The sequence below is a fragment of the Caretta caretta genome, chromosome 13 (genome assembly GCF_965140235.1).
Source record: "Caretta caretta isolate rCarCar2 chromosome 13, rCarCar1.hap1, whole genome shotgun sequence".
NCBI lineage: Eukaryota > Metazoa > Chordata > Testudines > Cheloniidae > Caretta > Caretta caretta.
Genome location: NC_134218.1, coordinates 13,119,383 through 13,145,680, shown reverse-complemented (window position 1 = coordinate 13,145,680; position 26,298 = coordinate 13,119,383). Strand labels below are relative to the sequence as shown.

At 44.9% G+C, this 26,298-nt stretch overlaps 1 protein-coding gene across 1 annotated transcript; it reads left to right on the top strand.

Annotated features, from left to right (window-relative positions):
• The first annotated feature begins 14,480 nt into the window (after window positions 1-14,480).
• On the top strand, window positions 14,481-26,009 carry TFAP2C (transcription factor AP-2 gamma). The gene is made up of 7 exons (XM_048820564.2): window positions 14,481-14,688; window positions 17,219-17,695; window positions 18,168-18,219; window positions 19,965-20,187; window positions 20,854-20,972; window positions 22,566-22,707; window positions 23,881-26,009. Exons 1-7 carry the CDS (start codon window positions 14,641-14,643, stop codon window positions 24,164-24,166), a joined length of 1,347 nt encoding a protein of 448 aa, XP_048676521.1. The 5' UTR covers window positions 14,481-14,640; the 3' UTR covers window positions 24,167-26,009.
• The last annotated feature ends 289 nt before the right edge of the window (window positions 26,010-26,298 follow it).

Genomic DNA, 26,298 nt, shown 5'->3' with positions numbered 1-26,298 from the left:
AGAGCCCCTGGGCCACAGCAGGCGAGCTGTGTGGAATATCTGAACTTCATGCTGTCTAGCTCCTTTCACTAAAAGATCACAAAGCGCTAGGAGGCATTTCACACATGGATTAATTGGATATTGATCAATTTAACAATCACACTTATGCCTGAAAAGAATTGTATCAACACTGGTACCAGTAACACCCAAGAGGACCAAAAGTGAAACATAAGACAAATAGTTTTTGCTAATATTTTTTCAGATTAATTGTGCATTTGATGGCACTTTGTGGGTAGTCAATTGACTGTGTTATTTGGTTGTTCTTTCATATTTCAACACAGGATAATTTTTTCAAGTGACTGTAAAAACACAAAAATTAGCAAAGGGACTCGGGCAGGTGTCTTTCCTGAAACTATTTTAACTCGTTTTTTAAGCTGACTCATTGTAAATTGATTGTGTCTCTTTAAATGATTTGGCCAAGGTCACAGACAGAATCAGTAGTAGCACCAGGCAGAGACCGCCCTGCTCTAGCCATTAGGCTGTGTTTCTTCGGACGTATAATGATCCCTCAATAAATATCTGGTACTCCTGAGAACATTTTCTCTTATTCATACCGGTCATTTCCCAGCTATTACTTAAGAAAGTAGATATGAAATGTAGATCTCAATATATCTCAAGTTCCTATAGCAATGTGAACTCGTGGAACTCCCTGATATATTCAAGAGAATTTGTAAAAAGTTCAAAAGATAATTTGTACTTAGATGAATAAGAGCAGCATTTGCAATGTCATGAGGTAGTCTAACAATTACAAGGAGCACCAATCTTCACACGTAACTGATCACCATCTGGAGACAGGAATAATACTACAGAATTTTCCTAGTACATGTGGGGGACAGGGTCTCCTTCCCCTGAAATACCTCATAATTCACTGTCAGAGGCTCAGCCGAGTTTGATCCTTCTCTCTCCAGCATTGCCGGTGTCCCTAAACTCCTTATCTGTATTTTGAATTACTGCAATTCAGATTGACAAGGTAGATCAGGTAATATCTTTTATTGTACCAACTTCTGTTGGTGACGGAGACACGCTTTTGAGCATACACAGAATAATTTGAAGACCTATTACCTCACCCACCTTGTCTCTCTAATATCCTGGGACCCACACAGCTACAATAATGCTGCATGAAATTCAGATTGTGACCCTCCCCTTTCCCTTTAGCATTGTCCTGCCCAGATAGTGGCTATTTATTTGATATCAGAGGAGCCCCTCTATAGTTCACTCTTCCTCTTAATCAAGTGCTAACTTTCAAGCATGGCCTTTTCAAATGCCAACCACATTAACCCTTTCACTGATGTACAGCATGGTAGAAGCAAGTAGGTTACTGCTCTCCTCCATTGCAGCTGGATATACAAGAGAAGAGATGGCCAAGAGGAGAATGTTGCCCTGAGTCTTCAACAGAGGCCAAGACATGTTCTGTCTCTCACTGCTGACTAAATGCTTTGTGTGTGCCTGCCTGGTAGGGGAGTGTGTGATAATAGCAGCCAGCCACTTATGAAGTGAGCTGTAGGTCACAAAAGCTCATGCTCAAATAAATTGGTTAGTCTCTAAGGTGCCACAAGTACTCCTTTTCTTTTTGCCACCTACGTCTGTATCAGTTTGTCACTGTGCCCCTCCCGCACCTATTGCATACGCCACTTGTATCTGAGGTGCAATCCCACCACTCCTGGACAGCAGCTGGGTTTGGGAAGAGAAGAGCAGAAAAGGGATTTGCCTCTGAGGTCTGTTCCCCTCATTCAGCAACTAGCTCCTCCATGTGCTCTTGGAGGAAGAGAGAGGATACCCCAGGAGTGCAGAACACCCTTGCACACAGACAGCCCAGGAGGCCCTGAGCGTTTGCAACAGCCACCCTCTTGGCATCGCACCTGGGATTGAATCAGGGATGTCCAGAGCTAAAAGCATGAGCTGCCACAGCTTGAGCTAAAGAGCCAAGGCTCTGAGGCTGGGGGTTGTGACAACTCATATCCCCTGTGCATCGGCACACAACAGGTCCTGGAACACACACTCTCACAGCAATGCAGCGATCTCTGCATATCCAGTTTTGGGTAAATCCATTGGAGCCCTGAGCTAGGCACAAGACCTCATTCTCTGTGCTTCCATTGACAGATTGGAGTTTGGCCAGAACCCTGTCCAACTTGGACAGTGAATGCAGGAAGGGTGTGACACCGCTCTGTCCCACGGACTTTACCACCAAAGTTAAATATTCTAAGAACTCTGTATCTCTGAAGACTTTTTTTCAGACATGCCACTGATACAGAGGGAGGAATTATTGTCCAGTGGGACTTAGGAGACATGGGTTCTATTCTATGCTCTGCCACAGACTTCCTGTGTGACCTTGGGCAAGACACTTAGTCTTTGTCTACTTAAAAAGGTTTGCTGATATAGATATACTGAGAGAGCGGTACTGACAAACTCTTCCAGTGGAGATGCAGCTTACTCTGGCAAAAGACTTCATTTGACAGTTTAGTATAAACCAGTTTCCTTAATGGAATAAGCTCTATGGGTAAAAGTACTTTTTTTTTTAACCAATATATTTGCATCTAAACTAGAGCTTCTGCCATCCTACCTATGTTGGTTAGGGGTGTGATTTTTTTTCCACACTTGTAACTGACAAAGCTATGCTGCTAAAACTTTGTAGTACAGACTAGGCCTAAGTGTCTGTGTGCCTCAATGCTCCCATCTGAAAAGGGTGATAATATGATAACAGCACTTCCCTACCTCACAGGAGTGTTGCGTGAGGATAAATGCATGATTGTGAGATGCTCAGATACTGTGGTAATGGGAGCCAGGTAAGTACCATATATAGAGCCAGTTTCCCTCTCACCAGATTCCAATTTAGCTCATACAATAGTCAAAAAGAAAAGGAGTATTAGTGGCACCTTACAGACTAACCAATTTATTTCAGCATAAGCTTTCGTGAGCTACAGCTCACTTCATCTGTAGCTCACAAAAGCTTATGCTCAAATAAATTGGCTAGTCTCTAAGGTGCCCCAAGTACTCCTTTTCTTTTTGCGAATACAGACTAACACGGCTGCTATTCTGAAAATAGTCAAAAATCATCTTTAATTTGTAAGGGTGCTGCTACCACACCCATTGGCAGGGATATCAGCAATTGTGCGTGTGTGGTTTTAAGAAGAATCCAAGTTTTTCTCCTGCAGAATCCAAGCTGAAATGTCAAGTGCCAAATTTTCAGCCACTCCCCAAACCAGCCTCCTTATTTGCAAAGTACTGATTGTGTCTGTGAAATGAGGCACCCTTCTGTTTTGTTCATACAGGATTTGCATTTGCAGGTGCAGGTAATTGTGGGTGCACAATGTGTGTGTGTGTGACCAGCTTTACAGGCACAAGCAACTTTGTGCACAGATTTGGGCATGGAATTTTGGAGGGGAAGGCCAGAAATTTTGGCCTTAAAAATGAAATTCCCAGCCCTGTCCTTTGTGCAGACAGTGTTATCTAGACAAGTCAATGGACTGTTACCCTGTTAGCCCAGCCTTGCAGAAAGCTATCTCCAGACAAACAATAGTGGATGCAAGTGTGAACTCATCCCTCCCCTCCATTCACTTCAAAGTTTCAGGGTGGCTATTTAAATGCTACAATTATTAAGCAGGGCTAGGCCTGTCTCTGGCCAGGGCTGCGCTACAAACTTTTGCTTGCACAGTTAGGTCAGTCAGGATCATGACTTGTGACCAACATAGCTGTTCTGGCAAAAGCCCCTGGTGTAGACAATTACATTATCAAATTGTGCTTTTGTTGGCATAGCTTAATTTGCTGAAGCGGGCTAAAACAAGCAATGCTATCAAAAGGACAGTTTTGCCAGTATTAGTTGTATCCACAGTAGGATTGCTTTTGCTGGTGTAGGATACTTGATATAGCTATACCAGCAAAGCCCTCCGAATGTAGACCTGGCCTAAATCACACCAGGGTTTAGCTACAGTCATGTAGCTGCACCAGTGCATGCCCTTAGTGTAGATCTGGTTCACTGGGGTAAACCATAACTTGCACTGGTGCAACTTGACCTGGTGTGAAACCATGTCTCCCGCAGGGGTTTGCACCTCTGCAGCAGCATTATTGTGGTTATATTGATGTCTCAAGTCAGTGTAGGTAAGGCCTGAGGAACAAGACTCAGTAGACTCGAGGGCCTCTTTTCTAAACATCTACCCTGATTTTTAACTGCAAAGCCTCAGTTTTACACTGGTGTAACTCACAGGGGTAAGGAAGTGAAACACCAGGTTCACTGCCTTCATGTGTTCTTCAGCTCCTTCTTCCTCCAAGGTGGGCCCTTGAGCTGCAGTTCTCTGAAGAAGGACTTCCCTGCCACATTGAACAGGAAGAAGTACCTCTTCATCCTACGTATAGTTCTTTCCTGTGTTCTCTCCCTCTGTTGCAATCACAGCGTGGCTCTGGACTTTCATCACAGAACAGCAGCATCTTGCTCTTTCCGGTAATTGCTGCTATGAGCAGCTTCTCACATGGTTTGGCAGAGGATACTCTGGGGCAACAAGCTCTACAGACACAGGCAGGCACCTTCTGTGGCAGTGCTGGGCTTCTTAAGCCTTGTAAACATGAGATGTTTCCCTCTACCTCAATGGTAGGAACGGTGGCGTAGACAAGATGCCCAGCATGAAGCAGGGTTAGAGAACACGCCTGGTTAAAATGGCGACGGCCCATCTTGAGCAGTGCTCCTACAGTTGCTGCCACAAGTGCATAGCTGCACTGAACGGAGCAATGTTGGGAAATCTTAAGGAGGGGAAATACTAGTGTAGACACAAAATGTACAGACCTGCAGAATGTATGCCTGAATCAGGGTTTGAATTCGAGCTTGCTGCATGATGTTGCATCAGTTTAACTACTGAATAAAATGGGATAATTTTTCAAAACAAGGAAACTCATTTGTACATCCAAAGTCACATGGAGACTTATGCACCTACATTAGTATGCACAAATAGTCTGTTTTTTTATGCAATTGGGGTAGCAGCATAATTGTTTAGAAACCTAAATTAACATGTGTATTCGAGTGCCTTATTTGTGCATCCAGTCACAGTAGTTCTGCATGCAATTGTGCACACAATTTTGCAGGAAAAAGTGAGCCACTTAAACCTACCCTATATATTTAATGTAATTGCCCTGGAATAACAATGTGATGTGATTGACTGAATTCCTGTCTCTATTTTCAAAAAAAGAAAAGGAGTACTTGTGGCACCTTAGACTAACCAATTTATTTGAGCATGAGCTTTCGTGAGCTACAGCTAGCTCACGAAAGCTCATGCTCAAATAAACTGGTTAGTCTCTAAGGTGCCACAAGTACTCGTTTTCTTTTTGCGAATACAGACTAACACGGCTGTTACTCTGAAATCTGTCTCTATTTTCAAATACACCTGCAGTATCAACTGTTTAGAAAATGCAGTGAGAAGCATGTTTGGAGGAGTTGGAAGACTTTCTGCAGGCACCTGATATTGTATGATGCTTGATGCTGACAGCACTTCTTCACTGGTGCCTGATTAGCGTGATTATAAATGACAGAGTGCATTAGGTGAAGAGTTTTGATTGATGTAATTTTTGCCAGCACTGCAAATTTTTTCACATAGCTCCGATTCTTCCTGCCAGTGTCACAGCTCACCAGTGGATCGATAATGGAGCAATATGCCACAAAGGAGGCTGTATGGTGCCACTGAGAACTATGCATTTTTCCAGAGGATCCCAATTAAACAAACACCTGCGCTAATCCTTTAAAGGTGATACACAAGGGAAAACAGTGTGATTGTGCTCTTCTTTTCTGCTTTGTGATGCATAAAAAGCCTCACATGTCTTTGTTTTCTGTGAATGTATTTAAAGACATTGTCATTCCTGCTTTTTTTTTTAAAGTGATACATTTCAGGTTTTGTTTAACCTTTTCTCGCTCGAGGACGCCATGGATGACTGGAAATCTAGTGGGTTATGAGATCACAAGAAGTTGGAAGCAGTACAGTTGAAAGAGGAAGGGATTTTTAGTCCAGCAGTCTAGAGGAGAAATCATCAACTCAATAAATTAAATGTAACCCAGTTGCTTGCTACTGAGGACAGTCTTTGTATCTCATAATTCTTTATAAAACCCGCAAAATGAAGAGCAAAGGATGATTTTTAAATGATTATATCCTGTTTTTGACCTATCCGTCTTTTTTAATGGCAGTGTGTAAGCTGATGTACCTACTCTTACTTTAATATTCTTAAACAAAGTATGTGTGCATGGCAGGATCTTTTAAAAATGCTCCCTTGAAATATTCCCTGAAGGTCTATTGAGTCATAGAGGTTGGAGGAGGAAAAGACCCTTAGCTCTTGTAGTCCATCTCCATGCTTATGCAGGACTTTTTCCCCCTAAACAATCCGGGACAATATAGAGCCCCAGTCAATGTTCAGCAAAGTCACTGGGTGTGGATCAGGCCTCTAGTGCATCATTTAATAGGCTGCTTTTTATGCATTGGCAAGATAAGCCTTGAAGGCCAAGGAATTATAAAGGGACAGTTTGATGAGAAATGGTGCTATAGGAATCAGTACCGTTTACTCTGGGAAACATGTAGGTCCCTGTTGTTGTACAAGTAGGTTATCTGGGGGAACGGGAGTATGTAAGTGGAGCAGTTATGTTAGCAAATGGCTGAACTGGGGATGATAGTGATTGTTATGTTCACTTCTGGTCTGATATCTGAAGTAGGAAATACTGTTGATTCAGCATATGGAATTCTTTCTTTGGACTGATGTCTCTGGTTAGGACTGTCATCCTGATTGTAACATAAACAAATTAACTGTAGGAATGTATGAGCCAACCCTGGGTTGATTTTTTTTCTTTAAATTGCAAATGAGGCTGTATCTCCCGCCCATTAGGCTCTTTGCTGATAGCAGGAAGAAAAACTCCCTGCCCCAGAGGATTTATAATCTAAATACTGGAGTCCCCGAGTTCATATTTGTTGCTGTAGTACTTTCACGGTGGAATGTGGGTTTTAACGTGGAGCCTGCCTGCTGAGGTAAGGAGCTGAGCGGGGTTATGTTCACAGTCACCACACTCCTCAGAGCAACGTTCTGGCAAGCTGTGACCGAGGGAGTCAGTGGAATTCCAGGTGCAGAAGCTGAACCCGTGCGAGCTAGATATAGTGTGTTCATGCCCATCCTTTTGCTACACTGAATGGAATGGTCTAAGCCAGGGGGTCTCAACCTTTTCTTTTTCTGAGACACCCCCCCCCCCCCAACATGCTATAAAAACTCCACGGCCCACCTGTGCCAAAACAACTAGTTTTCTGCATATAAAAGCCAGGCCTGGCATTAGGGGGTAGCAAGTAGAGCAGTTATCTGAGGCCCCAGGCGCCCCACGAAAGCTAAGTTGCTCAGGCTTTGGTTTCAGTCCCGGGCCGTGGGGCTTCGGCTTTCTGCCCTGGGCCCCAGCGAGTCTCGTGCTGGCCCTGCTTGGTGGACCCCCTGAAACCTGCTCACGGCCCCCCAAAGGCCTGGATCCTTAGGTAAGATCCACTGGGCTAAACGAATAGACAGTCTTATAATACAGTATTTAGCACTGAATGTTTAAAGCACTGGAGACAACTTGCACTCCCTGTGCGGCGTCACTGGATTATTATCCCAGTTTAACAGATGGGGAAACTGAGATTCAGACAGGTGAAATGACTTGCTCAAAACCATCCAGTGCACCAGTGGCAGAGGCTGGGTGAGAATCCAGGTCTTTCTGACTCTAAGTCTGTGCTCTGGCCTCTAGACCACAATTACCTCCCTGAGAGAACAATTCTGAGGGAGAACAATTTGAGAAAACAATCAGGCCTCTAGTGCATCATTTAATAGGCTGCCCCAGATAACCTACTTGTACAACAACAGGGACCTACGTGTTTCCCAGAGTAAACGGTACTGATTCCTATAGCACCATTTCTCATCAAACTGTCCCTTTATAATTCCTTGGCCTTCAAGGCTTATCTTGCCAATGCATAAAAAATAAATACCTCCTTACACAGTGCTTTCCTTGGTCACCTCTCTCCCAGGACATTTGCCATGGCACTGTGGGGAGGAAAGCCAAAAAGGGACTCCTCAGAGATCCTTCAAGCAGCTTGGCATTCCCTTGTCTCTAAGACATGCCTCAAGCCATCTTACGCTGTCATGTCATATTATATCTAACCTGGAGGGGAAGAACCTGGTGTTAGGGTCTGTGGCTTTATTCTCTCTGTAAAGCCTTGTACGCACATATGGTGTTGTATATGCCCTTCAAATGATGACCAATGCCTAAAGTAGAATGCGTGCTTTAACACTGACATAGCTACACTGGATACAGGCAGCTGGAAGCATTGCTAAACAGCACTCATTAGGAAAGGTTAGCTAGTAAGTGTATACACTGTTGTATACTGTATAAGTGTATACACTGTTATTCCTTCCTTATAACTTTTGTGTCCCTGGTTTATATTTTGGTAGTTTGTTTTGAGCTTGAAAGAGTGCAAGAACTAACTTCTCATGACCTGGAAAATAGAAAGGAGTCTTGCCTTTTCAGGCTCCAAATCAAACGGCTCCAAGTCTGTTCCTCGTTGGCTTTTTCTTTTCTGTGCAGAAATGCGAACGGATGATGTAGCCAAATAGCTGTAATCAGAAGGAAGAGATGTTTACAGTCTCCGAATATACAGTGTGGCACTCTGATCTATGTCAAATATTTGTGCAAATAACTAGCGATTGTGGTAGCTTGAATTAAAAAAAACACCACCGCGTTTTGGCAGACCTGAACGACCTGGGGTGCTTGTTGCTGTTTGAATTTAGCCAAGGCTGTGAGCAGCAAGACAAAGGTGAAACTACTTCGTCGGGAAGATTTTGGGGAAACATCTTGAAAGGGAAAGGGAGAGTGCGCTACTTGCTCAAGATAAGACAGACCCAACTGGGAGGAGGACGTGATTCTAAGGGGATCATCTGGTTTTCTGAAGATCAGCATGAAATTAACGATCTTGAAAAACAACCGCCACATATACTAGAAAAGATCGGGTCTCGGGTAAATTGGGACTAGTGCATCTAATTCTAATGCACATGTACAAGGCAGGGTGGGCACTTTAGTGGGGTTCGCTGGAAAAGCTTTGAAATAAGAAAAAAAGGACGTAGATGGGGGCGGGGATCATTGATAAATCAACGGCTGTACGATCCCTTTAAACATTGCACCAAGCAACCTCCTTTGAGATATTTGTCTTCCCTCATTCGCTAAGGGAAGAGAAATCCTCCGCCGCCCCACCAACAGGAGAGAGAGGCTCTCCATTCGCGTCTGAACAAATAATTGTCCTCCTCGCTTCCTTTTGCAAACACCGGGGGGAATAGCTCGAAGTTTATTCCACCGGTCTCCCCTTTGTACTGGTTGAAGGGCGAGGGGAGGTAGGAGGTAACCCTCGGATTTTGGCAAAACCTCCCGAAAGCTTCCTCGCTACATTGCAGCTAAGGAGCGCCTCCAATCTCTGTAGTTAATTCGGCGTGGACAAGATGCTTCACATCTATGTGAAGGACATAAAACGCTTCTTCATTTCTGACCAGTGTACTCCACTGGAGAACGCGACCCAAGACATCCGAAGAAGTGGGGTTTTCACCCAGGAAAGCTTATGCCTAAATATATCTGTTAGTCTTTAAGGTGCCAGGGGACTTCCCCCTTGTTTTGGGGGATACAGACTAACACGGTACCCCTCTGATACTCTACCCAAGACAGATTTGCAGTCCCCCCCCCCCCCGCAGCCGTATGCCCCTAATAACTGGAATATAGGAAATCAAGAGGGGCCGGGGGAATCCTCTGCCTAGCTAAGGACAATGAGTTGTTCTGGGGAAAAAACCAACAACCGCCCCAAAGCGCGTTCGCTGCACTGCGCCTGGTCACCGCTGGTTCCCAGGGCGTGGGTCTGACCGGGGGCGAGGGGGGCAGGCGAAGGCAGCCGCGCTGGGAGGGTGGAGGTGTTTGCCAGGTGCGTCTCGCACCAGCTCTGCGTGCTCCCACCAGCCGGGTGTCGGGGCGCCCCAGGCCTCCACCGAGCAGCGGGCCCCTCCTGGGAAGACGCCTCCAGCCGCTCAGAAGGCAGGGCGCGGAGGGGCGGCCGCTGGAATGAGCTCGGACTGGCTGGGGGAGCGAGGAAGGGACCGGGGGTAAAAGGGCTGGAATGTGTTTCCTTAGGTGAATCGCTGGGGCTGGGCGCGCACGCGCAGTAGCTCCGCCGCCGGGAGGCCAGGCCAGGTGTACCGCGGTGGCCCGGGCTTCGCTGAACGAGGCAGCCGCTGGGCTCCCGCTCCCCCCTTCGCAGCCCCCGCCGGGTGGCTAATGGCTCTGCTGGGGAGGCTCGACTGGCAAGTAGGTACCGTTCCGTTTGTCCCCCACGCCGGGCCCCGGGTGCGGATGGACCCTCCCCGCCCAGCTCGCCCGGGGCAAACCCCTGGCTGGGGTCCGCCTGCCCATGCTGCACCGCCGGGCTGCCTCGGGCAGGGCTTCCCCCTCTCTTCCCAGCCGCGGGGACGCGCCCTTTCCCGGCGAGCACATGGGTCCCGAGCCTGCCTGGCTGGAAGTGGGAGGCTGTGAAAAGCCAGGGGATGCCAGAAGCAACTAGTTACCTTTCCCCCCTGCCGGAGACCGGCTCGCCTGGGGGCGTGGGGAGGGATGAGCGGCGCCACGCTGACTTGATCCAGTTTGTGTTTCGAAGTGACACCGAAAGTCCCCAGTGGCCCGATCCTGAGCTGGGGCTCTAGAGAGACCTGCCTCGGAGCTACTACCCAAGCGAAAAGTCCAGACCTGTCGGGGTGATCTGTATTATTGCTAATACCGGGCTTTGATTGGTATGGGGCGAAGTTAATTAGAATCCCCGCTCTACGTTATAGAGGGGGAGGAAGGCGCTGAATAGAAAAGATGAAGGCATTAAATATTAGTATAAACAACAGGGCTTTGTCTCTCACCCAGCCTTCATACCTAGGTGAACATTACAGTCGCTAATTGGAAACTGCATCCCAGTTAAAAAAAAAAAACCCACAGGGAAAGCTACCGTGTGCGCATCAGAAGTGCCAGAAACCCTGCACCGAGCAGCCCTCACTGCATTGGCATCAGTATGTCTGTCTATATACTAGGTAAAAACAAGGGAATGAAAGCGCCTAGCAGCGAGGAGCCGTGAGCGCACCTTTGGGGTCTACTGTTTGTTGGCCTTTCTCTTCTTCGGCCCCTTGTTCTTTCGTGGAACTGTTCGATCCACTCGCTAAAACTGATTGCTCTTGACATGATGAATGGAACTTTTTGTAAGTTTCCAGCTAAATGTTTGAAATTGTCCCGTAACAGCTCCCTCCGTGCCAGCGGTGACTGTGTGTCATCTCCTACCTGCATGTCTTCAGCTAGACTAGTGGAGAATGGATCCCAACTTTTGGTTATAAAATAGTCGTCTTGTGTAGGAGGGGTACAGTATTTTTTGGATAGATCGACACCCAAATCAATTGCAGTTGAAAAGAAATATTATCAAGCTATCTGTGTTTAAAAAGTTACACGCCTTTATAAAGATTGTAGGCTGTCATATTTCTAGGTGCCACATCTGAATTTTAAAACATGTATTTGTTCCCCTCCTGAACTGAACCGAAAAAGATCAGAACATTCTACGTGTCCTTTACTTTTTATTTAAAGCATTCAATGATCCCTTTACAAGTACCCTAGTAGTAGTAATAATTTACGCTTCCGATTTTTATTCGGAAGAAAGAGTGATGTTGTCAAGGTGTAACAAAAGGCCAGTTAAAGAAAACTAACAGCAAACCAAACTCTGGTCTCATTTAAACCCCCGTGAAATTGTGTTGAGAAAAATGCAAAGGCTACAAAGAAGCAGGTGACACAAAAGAAATGCATCGCGTGGACTGTTTTAAAACCATGTAAGTTGGTAGAGTGCGTGTCAGTTGGTTTTTGAAGCGAGATTTCAGCGGAGAATGAAATTCAAAGAGCCTGGGATAAGATACAGTTTCCTGAAGTGTTGGTTCTGGTTGAGAGATCGAGGCAGTTTTGGGGGCATTTGCAATGTTGCATTAAAGCCTTCCCTCCTGGGATATCACTCTCTGATTAGATTTGCTTGTTACTTTTTGAAAGACATTTTTTCTTGTTCACTTGATTAACCGATATTTTCTTCGAATCCCCTTTTTAAAAAGGTTCTGAAACGTGATATAATTTTTTGCGTCTTGGCTGCTAAGATAAAACTAAACTGTCTGGCCAGGACCTCCCCTGAACTTCAGGAAATTTCGAGTATTAAAGAGCTAGGACATCCCACCTTCCCATTCAGAACTGCGCGCAGTGAGCAAATATTTAATTTTTTTAGCATAAAGGAATCATTTACCATCAAAATTACCAGCCTCTCCAATACATAGACGATTGCATCGCCCTGAAGGGATCGGATGAATTGACTCCAAACCTAAATGCTTTGAATTTTTTTCTCTTTTTAGGATCCATCTTGTCCCTATAATACAAATGAGCTTTAAGCTCCCCTTGGCTTTTATTATTTAGATGCCTAGTCTTAATGACGCCAAGTGCTGCTCAACCACACTCGTTATAATCGTCGCATGCTGCATTTCAAAGAAACTGCCCTGGAAAAAAACAGCGTCGTTTAAAATAAATAAATAAAGCCCCCCCCAAGAATGGTAATGCAGGTTCCCTGCTGCTGCTGAATTCAAGCTGACGTGAATCAGCACCTGCGTGCCAGATAGACAGACAGATAACGCCTTCAACAGTTAGCTCGAGCATAATCAGCCTCTTCACCTTTATCTTCGGATTCTTCACTTGGTCAGTGTAAAAAAAAAAAAAAGAAGAAGAAGAAAAAAGCAGCTATTAACGCACCTGAATCTTAAAGCTGAGATCCTACTCAAGGCCCTTAACGACACCTACCAAACGAATCGCTCTCATGCGCCAGAGGTAGCAGAGAGGTCGTAGCGAGCATTGTTCGATGGGAATGTCTGGCTCTGCCACGAGAAACAAAAACATTTGCTTCTCTCATGCAAATGAGCAGCGATCCAAATGCACCTTAAGCACCAGCAGAAAGAGTTGCTTTAAAACAAATGCTCAGTTTGCCAGGCAAACATAACTGCATAGATCAGATCGGGTTGCAGATAGGCAGCCAGTTAGCAAGGCTGTGTTTAAACTTTTAGATTAAAACTGGGATTGTCTAAAAATCAACGAAGTGTGTCCCCCTTGTCACCTGGTCCCAAACTAGATTTTGCATAATTCAAAAGGACGGGACAGATTGGATTTTCATGGGGAAAGTCATTAACATTTCGAACCAGGGGCATAATTCACACGCCAGTTAGATTTGAAACGCTGAATGTGTCCTGCTTTACCTAAGTTATTTAGCCAACTGCAATAATCGTGTAGGGTAATTAACTAAATTATACCCTAAACATTGGCAAGTTGTAATCAGTAATTCAAGCTCTTGACAATTATGCAAATTGATTTAATATTGGAGTTACTACTCTTGCTTTTGCAATAAAGCTTTTTGTTTGCTTTGCAAAATGATTCATCTAAAATTAGGACTTTTTGGTAAATGTTTGGGCTTGAAATCAAGTCACCACAAGATCTGGCTTGTCAAAATGTTTTTGTTTTTTACACCAAACTTTTGTTGTCTTGACGTACACTGGTACAACATCCAGCTCTGTTCTGTTCGGGCTACCAGTCCATCCTTTGCCCTTACGCAGAAGATAGTGCCTAACAGACGGGCATATTCTGGGGTGTGGGAGAATGAGGAGTTCGTATTGAGCATGGCAAAGGTGGTGCTTTTAATACAATTTATTAAATTTTACCTCTACTCCAGCCCGGGCCAACGCGAGCTTTGCGTGGCCGGCGGGAGAGGGTCCCTGTATGGGGCAATAAAGCAGTTTTAAGAGGGAAGATGGAACTGGAATGTTTGGAGCCATTTCTCCTCTTTATTATGGCGCTCATCAGTCTAGGCATTTAAAACCCCTTCCCACCACTCCTGCTCCCGCTCAGTTGCAGACCCTTTACAACAGACAGGTTGGTCGGCTCTGCTCTCGAGCCCCACGACTCTGGGCTTCCCAGTTCCATTGAGCGCATCTCATGGCTTTGGGGCTGTGTCCAGGACTTCCCCAGAGACACCTCGGCGTGTTCCTACTCAGGGGAAGCGGGGAGCCTCATGGATAAAAAAAACAGCGTTACATCCGCGCCTGAAATCTAGCTGCAACGCGCCCTGGGCAGCTTCCCCAGCCAGGCGCGCGTGTGTGCGCCCTGGGCAGCCTGGAGCTTCCCCCAGCCATTCGTTTGCGCCCTGGAGAGGATCTAGTCTAGCCCAGAGCGCAGAGAAGGAGTGGCTCTGAGCTGCGGGCTGCCTCCTGAATGGCTGGCTCTGAGCCGCCCATAATGAATGCCCAGTCTCCCAATCCATCCCTGGGGAGGAGTTATGATAATACTATTGCCATTAAGGGCGTCTGGGCAGGGAAAAAAACCTCAGTGACTCTTCGAGGGAAGATTAGTCCCGAACCAATCTTCATGCCTGGCAACTAACAGAATCCACCCGGGGGAGCTGCTCTTCCCCAGCACCGACTTGGATATTTACTGCTTTTGGGGCTGGGGATCTTTTCTGATCTACTATATACATATATTTTTGGACACTGGACGCCATGTTGTGGAAACTAGCAGATAATGTCAAATATGAAGAGGACTGCGAGGTGAGAGCTAATAGTAGTAGGTGAGGGAGGAGGGAGAAGGGGCTTTGTGTGGGTGTCAGCATCTGTACATAAATAGGGGCCAATCTAGCAGTCTTTGCTTGGGCAAGAGATCCCCTGGCTTCCAACGGACATCAGGATTGGGCTCTTAGTCCGCTTCTGTCACAAACTCCCTATCAAATCGGAGGATTTTAAGATTTTGTGTTTTCTGTTAGATGGTGCGCCGCAGATTATATAATCTCCCTAAACGCTGATTCTCCTGCTGGGAATTGCCCAGATGAATAGGGAGTGGGGTTAATGGAAGCGATGTGCACCTTTAGGCTTTAAATCTGGTCTCTTACCTGTCCCCCCGCCCCGCATTTCTTTCCTTGCAACATTGCCACCCCGTCTAGCTGGCTGCCAAATTTGTCAGGCTTCCTCATTGGTGTGTCTCTGGCTCTGAGCTATTGAAAGAGAGGGACAGCAAAACCCTACTAGTACAAACCAAAACCAATTTCTCTCCCCACCCCATCCCCAGGAGAAACTCCTTTAGATCCTGCCAGTCCGGGAGCGCCGCTTGGGAGCAGAGCAAATAACTTTGGGGCTGGGAGGGGGAAGGAGCTCTGAGTTTTCTTCTTCCCTCAACCAAACGGATGTGTTTAATCCGCTCCAGATTGTGCCTGCTCCCCAGATAAATCCGTGCACTAGTCCCACGTTAAGCAAAGTTCGGCCATGTTTGTGTGTGTGTCTCGGAGCTGCAATGCGCCCCCAGACGGGGAAAGTTTGGTGTAAAAGCAGAGCGCACACAGGAGCAGGGGGCGGCGGGTGCCCCAGCCTGTTGGACTGGTTCAGGGGGACCCAGGGTTAGGACTGAACCGCCATGGGGAGCCAGGTGGGAGCTGCCGCCGGGGAGAGATCTAGGGAGGAGAGGTCCGGGCTGCGTGGCAGCCAGTGGGCGCCCTTGGCACGGAAACTATTTAGCTGCCAGCCTCAGCCGGGAGCGCAAAGGAGCCAGCGCCTGTCGCTGGCCCTTTACCCAGCGGTACAAGCGACTCCCACTTGCCCGCGGCCCGGTAGGGGGGAGATGATTGTCTCCCTCCTCTTCCCTGGGGCTCATCCCAGATCGGGGGCGGCGAGCATCTCACCGGGCTGGGGGAAGGGGTGCATGGGGGGGGGCTTCCTTTTCAATCCTGATTCGAGACCTGCCCGTTTCTCTCACGAGGGTCGAGCAGCCTTGCGAGGGATCCGCGGCAATTAGCGGATTAGGTAATCAGGTGCCTGCCCGCGTTGGCTTATTCCCACGTTTCCCTACCCAGCCCTCTTTCCTTGTGAAACTTCCCCCACCCACCTCCTGCTTTTTGATCTCTGAAAGCGGCAGCGTCTCCTCCTTTGCTCCATTGGTCATGGTCTGTATGTTTGGCTCCTACAGATTAGCTGCAGTCCCCACTTCACGCTCCATTGGGACCCCATTGAGACACCCATTCTCCTCTTATTAACCAGCCCTGTTATTTTAATGACCGTGAAGCCAGAAGCTGCTAAATCCCGGGATCAATTCAATTGAGACATTTTAAGCTTTGATTGCTGAGTTTTTAAATCCGAGAATTTCAGCTGAGGCGGCTGGAGTAGTAGGACTAGCCCTCTAAATGGCCAGACAGCTATTCGGACTCTGAGCTGAAACTCCCCCCCCCGTACCCCCCAGGTGCTCGGTGCGCCCCCAAAGCAGAGCAGACGTGAGCCGCGAGGTCTTTGGAGAGAAGGAAAATCAGCTAAGAGAGAGGTTCGAACTGGGCTCGCAGTCAGTTTAGCCGCTCTCCCCCGATTGCTGATGGGGTTCTTCAGCGCAGCCCCGTTTGCCCAAGGGTTTGTGGTTAAACTCGCCCACAACTGACCACTTACAGGGTATTTGAACACTCCCCCCCCCCCCCACACACACTTTGAAGCCAGGGGCCTCAAATCAGGCTGGACAGGAGGCAAGGAAGGGAGCTTCGCCCCTCCCTCACCTTCTGAATTAGTTTCTCAACTTTAATTTAAAAACTTCTCTGCTACAGCAGCCAGAATTCCTCACTTTGTAACAGTCACTTTTTTACAGATTCCTTCCCCAGACTTGAGTCTGAATTTATTTTAGGAAGCGAATCTTCTAATCTTCTAATTCCCGGCTCCACATACTATCCCCACCCAGGCTGTGGGATGAGTTAATTAGATTCCTAGACGAACTGCTAAACGTTGAGCTTCTTCTCTTTCTTTGCTCCCGCTCCCCCAAGAGGGTGACTCCAGCCCCGAGATTCCCTCTACAAAGGCGCGCAGGGTGTGTGACCTGGCCGTGCGGAGTGGGGCAGGCAGCTGTGTGTGTGTGTGTGGGGGGTTTCCTGGCCTAGTTCCAGCCGCGGAGAGTTCCGCCGTTGACTCCCCCGGGGCCAGAATTTCCTGCCTGTTCCCAAGTCAGGCGCTGGAAGGCAAGCGATGGGGAGCAGGGACCCCCTGGCTGTCAATGGGCAGGGGCTGAGGCTAACCTCCCCGCACTAATGGGCTTCTGTTCTGTCCCTTTGCTCTCCAGGACCGGCACGACGGGAGCAGCAATGGGAACCCCCGGCTCCCCCACCTCTCCGCTGTCAGCCAGCACTTGTACAGCCCGGGCCCCCAGCTCTCCCATTCCGGGACGTCCGACTTCCAGCCCCCCTACTTCCCACCCCCCTACCAGCCTCTGCCTTACTCCCAGGCCAGCGATCCCTACTCCCACCTCGGGGACCCCTTCTCCATTAACCCGCTCCACCAGCCTCCTCCCCCGCCGCCCAGCCAGCAGCAGGCCGCCTGGCCCAGCCGGCAAAGCCAGGATCCTTCCGGCCTGGTCCATCATGCCAGGCCTGGCCTTGTCCCTCATCTCTCGGCGCTGGAGAGCGGCTCGGCCGGGGGCAGGCGGGAAACCTACAGGCGCTCCGAACTCCTCCTGCCCCACGGGCACGGGCTGGACGCTTCCACGCTCGCCGAGAACCTGGGGCTGCACGAGATGGCTCACCAGATGGAGGAGGTGCCGGTAAGTCCCCTGGCAGGGCCTGCTCCGTCTGGGGTCCTGGCTACTCGCACCGGCCTGCGGTGGCCGAGCCCAGTCAGAGCAGTGAGCCTGATGCCGGCAGGGCTTGAGAGAAAGCAATTAACCAGCGTCTCCAACCCGGCGGATACATTCTAGAGGGGGTGTGAAGGACACGGGGGGATCTTAGCCCCATTTGGGGGTGGAGTAGGCTGGATGCGAGTAGAGAGGCCAGAAAGCATCAGCCCTGGAGCCCAGGTGCCCTGGTGTGTCTGAGGGGCTTTGTAGCTGCTGCTAAGGGGAATGGTCCCGCTTTGCGGTTTAGCTTCGATATCTTTCTTAACGCAGAGAAAACTAATCCCCCCCCCCATCAGTCAAAAGCTGGAATCAGTGGGTGCAGGGGGTGGAGGGATCCATATGGACTCCAGAGTCACTTTATCTAAAGGAACTGTATTCCCCCCCCCCCTTCTCTCTCCAGAATGTGGAAGATCAACACTTATTAATGCACGACCAGACAGTCATTAGAAAAGGTCAGTAGATGGCATTCTGATTTACTTTTCCTTGTCCATAGACGAAGTTTGATTTGTAGATGATACGTATGGCAAGTTGATACTTTGTTCCATTGCTTTAAGAGGATCTGTCTAAAGGCAGGAAGCCCGACTTTTATTGCATGATGGCTTTAGCCATAGAGGAACGCTCTGTTTTTATCTACGGTGATATTTAATGGTGGGGATAGTTTGGAAACTGCGCTGCTTCCTTTGGCATGTTGAGTACAAGAAAGCCTCTCTTTGCAAACCTTCCATTGCGATGGGAAGCGAGTTACCCTAAGTATCAATGGCACCAGCAGACTGTCGCTGACACCTGAATCTCTTATTCTGGACCTTTGTGCTACTAGTAGCCGTAAGAGCAAAACGATGCCGTTGTTTTTATTGCTTTCCGTCTTAGCTAAAGAACAAATGCACTTATCCAGGAACGGGATTTAAATGCAGATCTGACATTTAATTTTCGACGCAAATTCCTTGTGTATACAATGACACGGGGGCCGGTTTTGCTAAGAATGTGAGGCAGGGGTCCGTTTGCTGTTTCGGTAGTAGGATAGAAAGTAAGGGGCTTGGTTTAAAATCTAGCGAGGAATTAGTTAAACTAGCACAGAGCCATTTGCACTCCATGGTCCTATAAAGCGGTTAGACTTTATCTGGACTGGAATGGTTTGTAGCTGTTTAAACAAGCGTAAAGCGCGGATCGACTCTCAGCTTAGTTTACAGTCTTGTTTTCCTGTTTGCAGACAAACTTGCGCTTTGTAAATCAGGCAAGTTTTTTCTAGAGACTGAAGTGGGACTTCAGATATATATTTATTTGAGGGAAAGCAGAAGCGTTTGTCAGAAACGCTGCCGACTGCCGAATTAGCTCATGGGAGAACTATTCTGCTCTCAGAGACACCACTTCAGAATCTTCCTTGCTAGTGAACAAGACCAGCCCTTGCTGTTTAACCCTTTCTTGCATTAGTTGCCCATAGCAATGATTCCGTCTGGCTACATTTCGTTGGTAGATTAATATGATCGGTTTACAAATATGCTCGCACTGAGGTTTAATGTCCCTTTGCAAAGTCTGTTGCCCCATCTCATGGTAACGATAACCGAAAGCAAAACTGATGGTGTTAACTGTTTTCAGCTGTAGATATTGAAATATGTGGCAGGAATATACTGGAATTTAATTCAAGGGAGAGAGGTAACTTCTCTGAACAGAGACTCCATATCTGGAGGCAGAAGATGAAATTCAGTGCTGCTTGGCACCCCCTAACTCCCATCATACCTATTTGGCCCTGGTCTAAGGAGGACGGGAGACCTCTCTGTGCCTTTGGTTTGAACGAGATTTTTGTCGATAGCCGAAGGATACTAGTTCCTGCTCTACCATTGTACATGCTTTACAGCCCTGATGCTCATTTTTATAAGCCTGAACTTGCTAACTTCCAGGATATTATGTCCCTGGTGCATGCTGAGTTTTGACTGCACATTTAAGGAAAATAAGTTATATTCTTAATTGAATGTAGCAACTCTTGAAATTTACTGTGACAACAAAACTAGCCACAGTCCATTATTAGTGGTACTGAGGCTAACTGTGGCATTGTTGGATCAGTTACTCAGGACAAGATCCAGTGGTGGATGTTTAAATGGAGCTAAACATTAGTTTTGTGTTAGACTTGTAATTTCCTCTCTCTCTCTCTCTCCTTTTTTTTTTTAAATCAAATACCTGCTTTTCCACCTGGCTCCCACAGGTCCCATTTCATTAACAAAAAACAGCTCGCTGAGTCTCCCCTGCCAGAAGGATGGATTAATTGGAGTGGTGATAAACCCCAATGAAGTGTTCTGTTCTGTTCCGGGGAGACTTTCTCTGCTGAGTTCCACATCTAAATATAAAGTAACAGTAGCAGAGGTTCAGAGAAGGCTCTCGCCTCCAGAATGTCTAAATGCCTCCTTGCTAGGAGGAGTACTCAGAAGGTAGGTAGGCTACCCTTCTCCCTCCTATCCCCATGACTTTGGTAATCCTGTCTTTTGTTGTTCCTTTTTGCAAGCATTGTATAAAACTGAACTGAATAACTGGTGTCTAAAGCATTTTATAAAACTTAAAAAAAATAACACTGAATTCTAATAGGCTTTGGAAATAAAACTCCTTTGCACCTCTGGCGCTTCCCAAAGTGAAGTGCTATAACAGTTCTCACAACAAATTCTCATTCCCTGTTAAAATCTGATTCCATCGCTGGAACTGCACAAGGAGAATTTTCTTTTTTCAGTGACAAATCATCTCCCTGTGGAAGTGTCTTGGTTACTATCTTGTGGTCTTATAAGACATTTCCCCCGCTTCTTATTTTTGCAAACCGTTTAATTCATATTACGTCCCATTATTATAGCTATGTTTTTATTATGGTATAAACTTAAAGGCAAAACATATTTGACTTGGTTTCTGATGTGTGTTTTACACTGAGGGGTTTGTGGCAGAGCCTTAAAAAGTAGGTCATTGAAAAACAGAGAATCAGCTTTTTATTCCCCTCCCTCCAAAAGAACCTCATTAAATGTCAGTAACTCGATTTCCCATCTTTTAAAATAATAAGTATGTCCCCTTGAAGCTAAATTAGGTCACATCTCTCTCTCTCTGTCTACTTACAGAGCCAAATCTAAAAATGGTGGCAGATCATTAAGGGAGAAACTGGATAAAATTGGCTTGAATCTTCCAGCTGGTAGAAGGAAAGCTGCAAATGTGACATTATTGACATCTTTGGTGGAAGGTCAGTCCTGTGTGTGTGTGTGTGTGTGTGGAGGGGGTGTTTTTGATGGTTTTTAAAAATTAATAAAATGACTTTTCTGTATAAGGCTTATAAACTGTAATCCAAACACTGACAGGATGCTGATCAAGCCTAGAAAAAAGGATAGACAGACAGAGCTATTTTAAAAAACAAGTTACAGGCCATTAACAAACTCTGCTGCCTGTTAGCCCTCCCAATGCTACTATAAATGCAATTATGTTTTGGTTTATCCCCTCCTCAACTCTAGTTGTTCATGCCATCCTTCAGATCAAATAGGGATATCTGACTATATTCTATTATTCTGTTATTTTTCAACTTGATCATATCTGAACTGTGACTAGGGAGCTGAACCATTGCATTAACTTCAGTTTTCATTCAGGGAAGCCATTCTGTGTAAACTAAGGAATTCTACATAGTTATTTCCATACTGTTGTGAAATTGACAGGTGTGAGAGCAACTCCTTTATACCAAGCAGTTCCAAAGTCCCCAGTGGGATCTAGCTTGTTTAGTCTCTGGGTATGTAGAGAAGGGATATTTCGGGGGGAGGAGGCGGAAGCTTTTCCAATTTTGAGGTCTTATATGTTAGTGAGTTTGACTTCCTATGGGGAGGCTTAAAAGCAGTGGAGCAGCAGACTCCAGTAACTGGCCCTACCTCAATCACATCCTCAGAAGCTTTCCTAATAAACATGCATATAAAGTGAGATTTACAGCTTTTGACTTCCTGATAGGAAACTGGAGCTCATTTAATTTGCAACATGTTATGTGGTCCCTGTATTAATTTAGCTGGGCCTTTTTAAAAACGCAGCTTCTTGTTATTGCTATAGTTAATGGAAATGGAAGCAGCAATTTAAGTGTGAACAATACTTTGAAAATATCACTGTCAGGTTTTTTTAATCTACATTATCTCAAAATATTGTTCTAACTTTTACTTTATTAGATCCTTATAGGAAGGTAGAATTGGAAGACCAACAAAAGAGAGAGAAAGCTTGTCTAATACATTGGTGTGTCTGTGTATTACACTCACGCTACAGCTAACCTATAGTTCACAGTAAAATTCAGGGTTTTTGTTTGAATAGATAGCTTTAATTAACTACTAAACAGTAGCCCGTCTGTATTATTGTATTAAAACTATCATCTGATAAGTTGCACAAGTGTGCAAAATCTATTTAACTTCAAAATTTTACCGACACATGGAGATCAGTTGCCAGCTGTGTGATCATGATAAGAATATATGCCCTTTAATCATTTTAAGGTGAAATTCTATCTGTACCTATGCAACATAGCTAGATACAGAGACCCATATATTGTCCTCTGATACAAAGGGAACCAGAACAATTATTTTTTGTAGCACCTGTTATGCAAGTTTTTCTCAGTGTCTCTTCCTCAAATTCAGATGATCTATTAATTAGGAAATAACAAACAGTATGGGGAAGATCATACTAACAATGGCTGTTTCAAAAGTGGGGGGTATATTCTGAGAATTAGAGTTTTTGCCCATATTTCTCTTACCTTCTAACAGTGAAGGTCTAATTATAGGATCTAAAACATTCACCTTATCACATGTCCCCACCCCAGGTGAAGCTGTACATCTTGCTCGTGACTTTGGTTATGTATGTGAGACAGAGTTTCCTTCCAAAGCAGTGGCTGAATATTTAACCAGACCACACTTGGGTCGTAATGAGATGGCTAACAGGAAAAATATGCTTCTTGCTGCAAAGTAAGTATGGAGGGCTAAAGGGGGAAGAAAATGCTTTTTGGGTTACTGGAAGAATGTGCGATTCTGTAAAATACTATTTGATTTTTGCTTTTAATAAAAAACAACCCCTTCAACCCCCCCGCCCCCCAAAGGTCCATGTGAATCGGTAATACCAAAGTCAGCATAAACCCTTATGGTATAGTCCTTTAGAATTTATTGGAGTTGAAACCTACATGGTCTATAGAAATGACACTAAACCTCTACAGACTAAAACAGAAGATCTTTTCTATAGAATTTTTACATCTGGCTAATTTTAATATTGTATAGCAGGGATCTAGGATCTAATGAAAACCCACTGGTGTCAAGAGAGAACCACATTGACTTCAGTGGGCTTTGGATCAGTCCCGTAATACCTCTTAAATACAGCACTCCATATCCGATAATGTAAGGACTACTCTTTTTGTACTCTGCAATTACAGGGGTTTTTTTTGTTTGTTTGTTTGTTTTTAAAGGGCATCACGTTGTATATCCTGCTGAATCAGTGAAGTTCACTCAGTGTACATGAAATGAGCAAAGCAACTTAAAAATACATCTGAAACTTAGGCCCCTGATCCCGCAAGCATTTATGCATGCGAGTAACTTTATGTGCTTGAGTCGGCCCATTGACCATTCGTGTGTATTGTTAAGTTGTATTGTTACGTGCATAAGTGTTTGCAGGATTGGGGGCCTACATTTCTGATGAAGAGGGTAAATTAAATGCCCCAGTTAAGTGATTTACAATGGATAAAGCAGCTGAAGTGCATCTGTGGAAGTTCTCACGGACACTATCCCTAAATTGATTTAAAAAAAAATAAATAGAGCAATTGAAGCAGAACCAGCTAGACACCAAAGCAGAAAAGATTATCCTTTGGAAAGTGTGTGTACATGTGTATGTATATAAAGCTTGTCCAAAACTGACCCTAAAAAACAGACTTTATTCTATAATTAGACTGGAGAATATCCTTGTAGTGATGTAGGTGTAATAGAGTGTAATTGAGTTCTGAAATCCCTTTGTGATTGCTACACAGTCTGAATCGCTGGTTATTTCAATTTAAAGGATTTTGTATCTTGCTGCTTCTTTTCTAAGTGCTAAATCCTCTCACAGAGTGCCTTGCACTTTCCAGCATAAAGTCTGAACCCTTTTGTGTCTTTCAGGCAGATATGTAAGGAATTCACAGACCTCCTCACTCAGGATAGAACTCCTCTTGGAAACACTAGACCTAGTCCAATCTTGGACCCTGGCATCCAGGGCTGTTTGACTCATTTTAGCCTGATCACACATGGCTTTGGGAGTGCTGCCATCTGTGCTGCCATGACCTCCGTCCAGAACTACCTAAATGAAGCATTAAAAATAGCAGACAAAACATATATGAACACTGGCGACCAAAGTCCTGCAGAAACCAACAAAAACATTGATAAAATGGATAAGCACAGGAAGTAAGATGAGGGAAACCAGACTTTCAAACTGTTCCTCCAAAACACAGACTGGGATCTTCTTGCCTACGGGGCATGTAGAAATTTGGTTACTTCTCCTTCTCCTTCCCTCAGCCCCCCCTCCCCCATCCCTTTTTAAAACAACAAAACATCTTATTCAGGATCTTCACTCCCTCTGGATCTGTAAGACAAGTCTTTCTAAAGCTGCAGTTCCTCCCTTAACTGTGGAATCCGTTACCAGAAGATAAGTACTGGTGTGAGTGTATTAAAATCCTTTGCTGTTAAAGTGGTGCTATAAAGTCTTTGGTGGAAATATACTAAGACAGACGTAGAGTTTTCAAACATCTAAGTATCTAGTGGTGACCAGCGACCGTGTATATTTTTTGAGATATGGATTTTGGATGGGATACTCTTCATTATCTGGAAAAACGTCAGGTTTTTAGTCTTTAAAGCCAACAATAACTATAATGCAGTATTAAACAATGGTATTTAGATTTATGTACATGGTGTATTTTATAAACACATGACAAACACAGAGATCATTTTGTTTTGCTTTATTTTCAGACTACCGTAGGAAAAAAACTGAAATCAGTGTAGATGAAAGAACTATTTGATGCATTTGACATGCTTATTTTAATATTTTTTTAATGGAAATATTCAGGCTTTTAAAAATTGCAGTTGTCCACAATGGATATTGTCTTTTTAAAAAAAGACAAACAAAAACAACACGCCCCCTCTCCGCCCCCTAAAGAATTGCTTGTGCAAACTGAAAATAAATGCTTTTAGAAAATCTTTTTCTTTGTCTAAGGATGTTGCAGCTTTATCCACATATTTATATCTGGTCTCGTTTTTAAATTGAAAAAGAAAAAAAACTTGAAAGAATAGGCATACACTGTAACTTTTTTTTTTTTTTTTTTTTAAAGAAAACATTGTTTGCCTATTTAGGGAAAAATATATATAAATATATTTCCAGGGAGACTTTATGTGTATTAAGGGAAACAGTGTGTTGAATGTACATATTTATTTATGTGTAATTTAATGGGATTTGTAAATAATGGTGAACTTTTTAATACTTTTTTTTATAAATGGGTTTCAAATTTTAATTTTGGTAAGTATTTCAAAGGTAATGGGGTAAGCTAAATACATCTTTAGGTTTATGCACAGGTATGTTATACAGGGTATTTAAGATTTTATTTTTTAATTTTATTTTAAATTCTCAATTCTTGCCACTGAAGATTAGATTTAATCTGAGGGGTATGTTCTACAAAGCAATAATTTTTGTGTACCATTCGCCTGAGAACTGAGTAGAATGAGTGCATGAGGTACGGTGCGTATGTGAATAATGGAGGTTCTGAACTACTCTTTGCATATTTGTATATGTTCCCAATATAATTCTGATGTATATGATAACCATATAATAAAAGTATTCTGGATAGAAGCACTGAATGTCTTGTTACCCGGAAAGTGTTTTCTTTCCACAATTTGTCAATATGGGACACGAGAGGACGCTGTGTATTGTTGTAATTACAGCACTTTGTTCAGATTAACAGAACAGAAATATGTAGTTGTTTGCCAGTAAAACTAATGGTTTCAATTAAATGAGTCATGTATCTCCAAGAACTTTTTGTTTTAAGCTCTCCGTATCATGCCATCTGCCTATTTAAACTAGAGCCACATTTTAAGGTTTCCTTTTCATAAAAATCTGACCCACGCAGCTTTACATTAAATTTGATTAATCAGATGTTGCTTAATGATAAATGCTTGCAAATACATTGAATGTGAAACTGGATATCTGACTTACAGTATTAGCTCACAAAAGCTTATGCTCAAATAAATTGGTTAGTCTCTAAGGTGCCACAAGTCCTCCTTTTCTTTTTGTAAATACAGACTAACACGGCTGTTACTCTGAAACCTGTCATTTTATAGATGGGAAGAGGGAGGAAACTGAGGCCTGGAGAAGCTTGGCTAGAGTGCGTAAGTCACAAGAGAAGCCTGTGGCAGGACTGGGAGCAGAACCCTTAACATGTAGAGTCAGTGTGGTGGTACCTTAACCATGAAAGCTGTCCGGCAGAAACTGGAATAAGTTTGTTTTAAAAAAAAATCTTGGAAGCGAATATTCACACATTCCCATAGACCCTC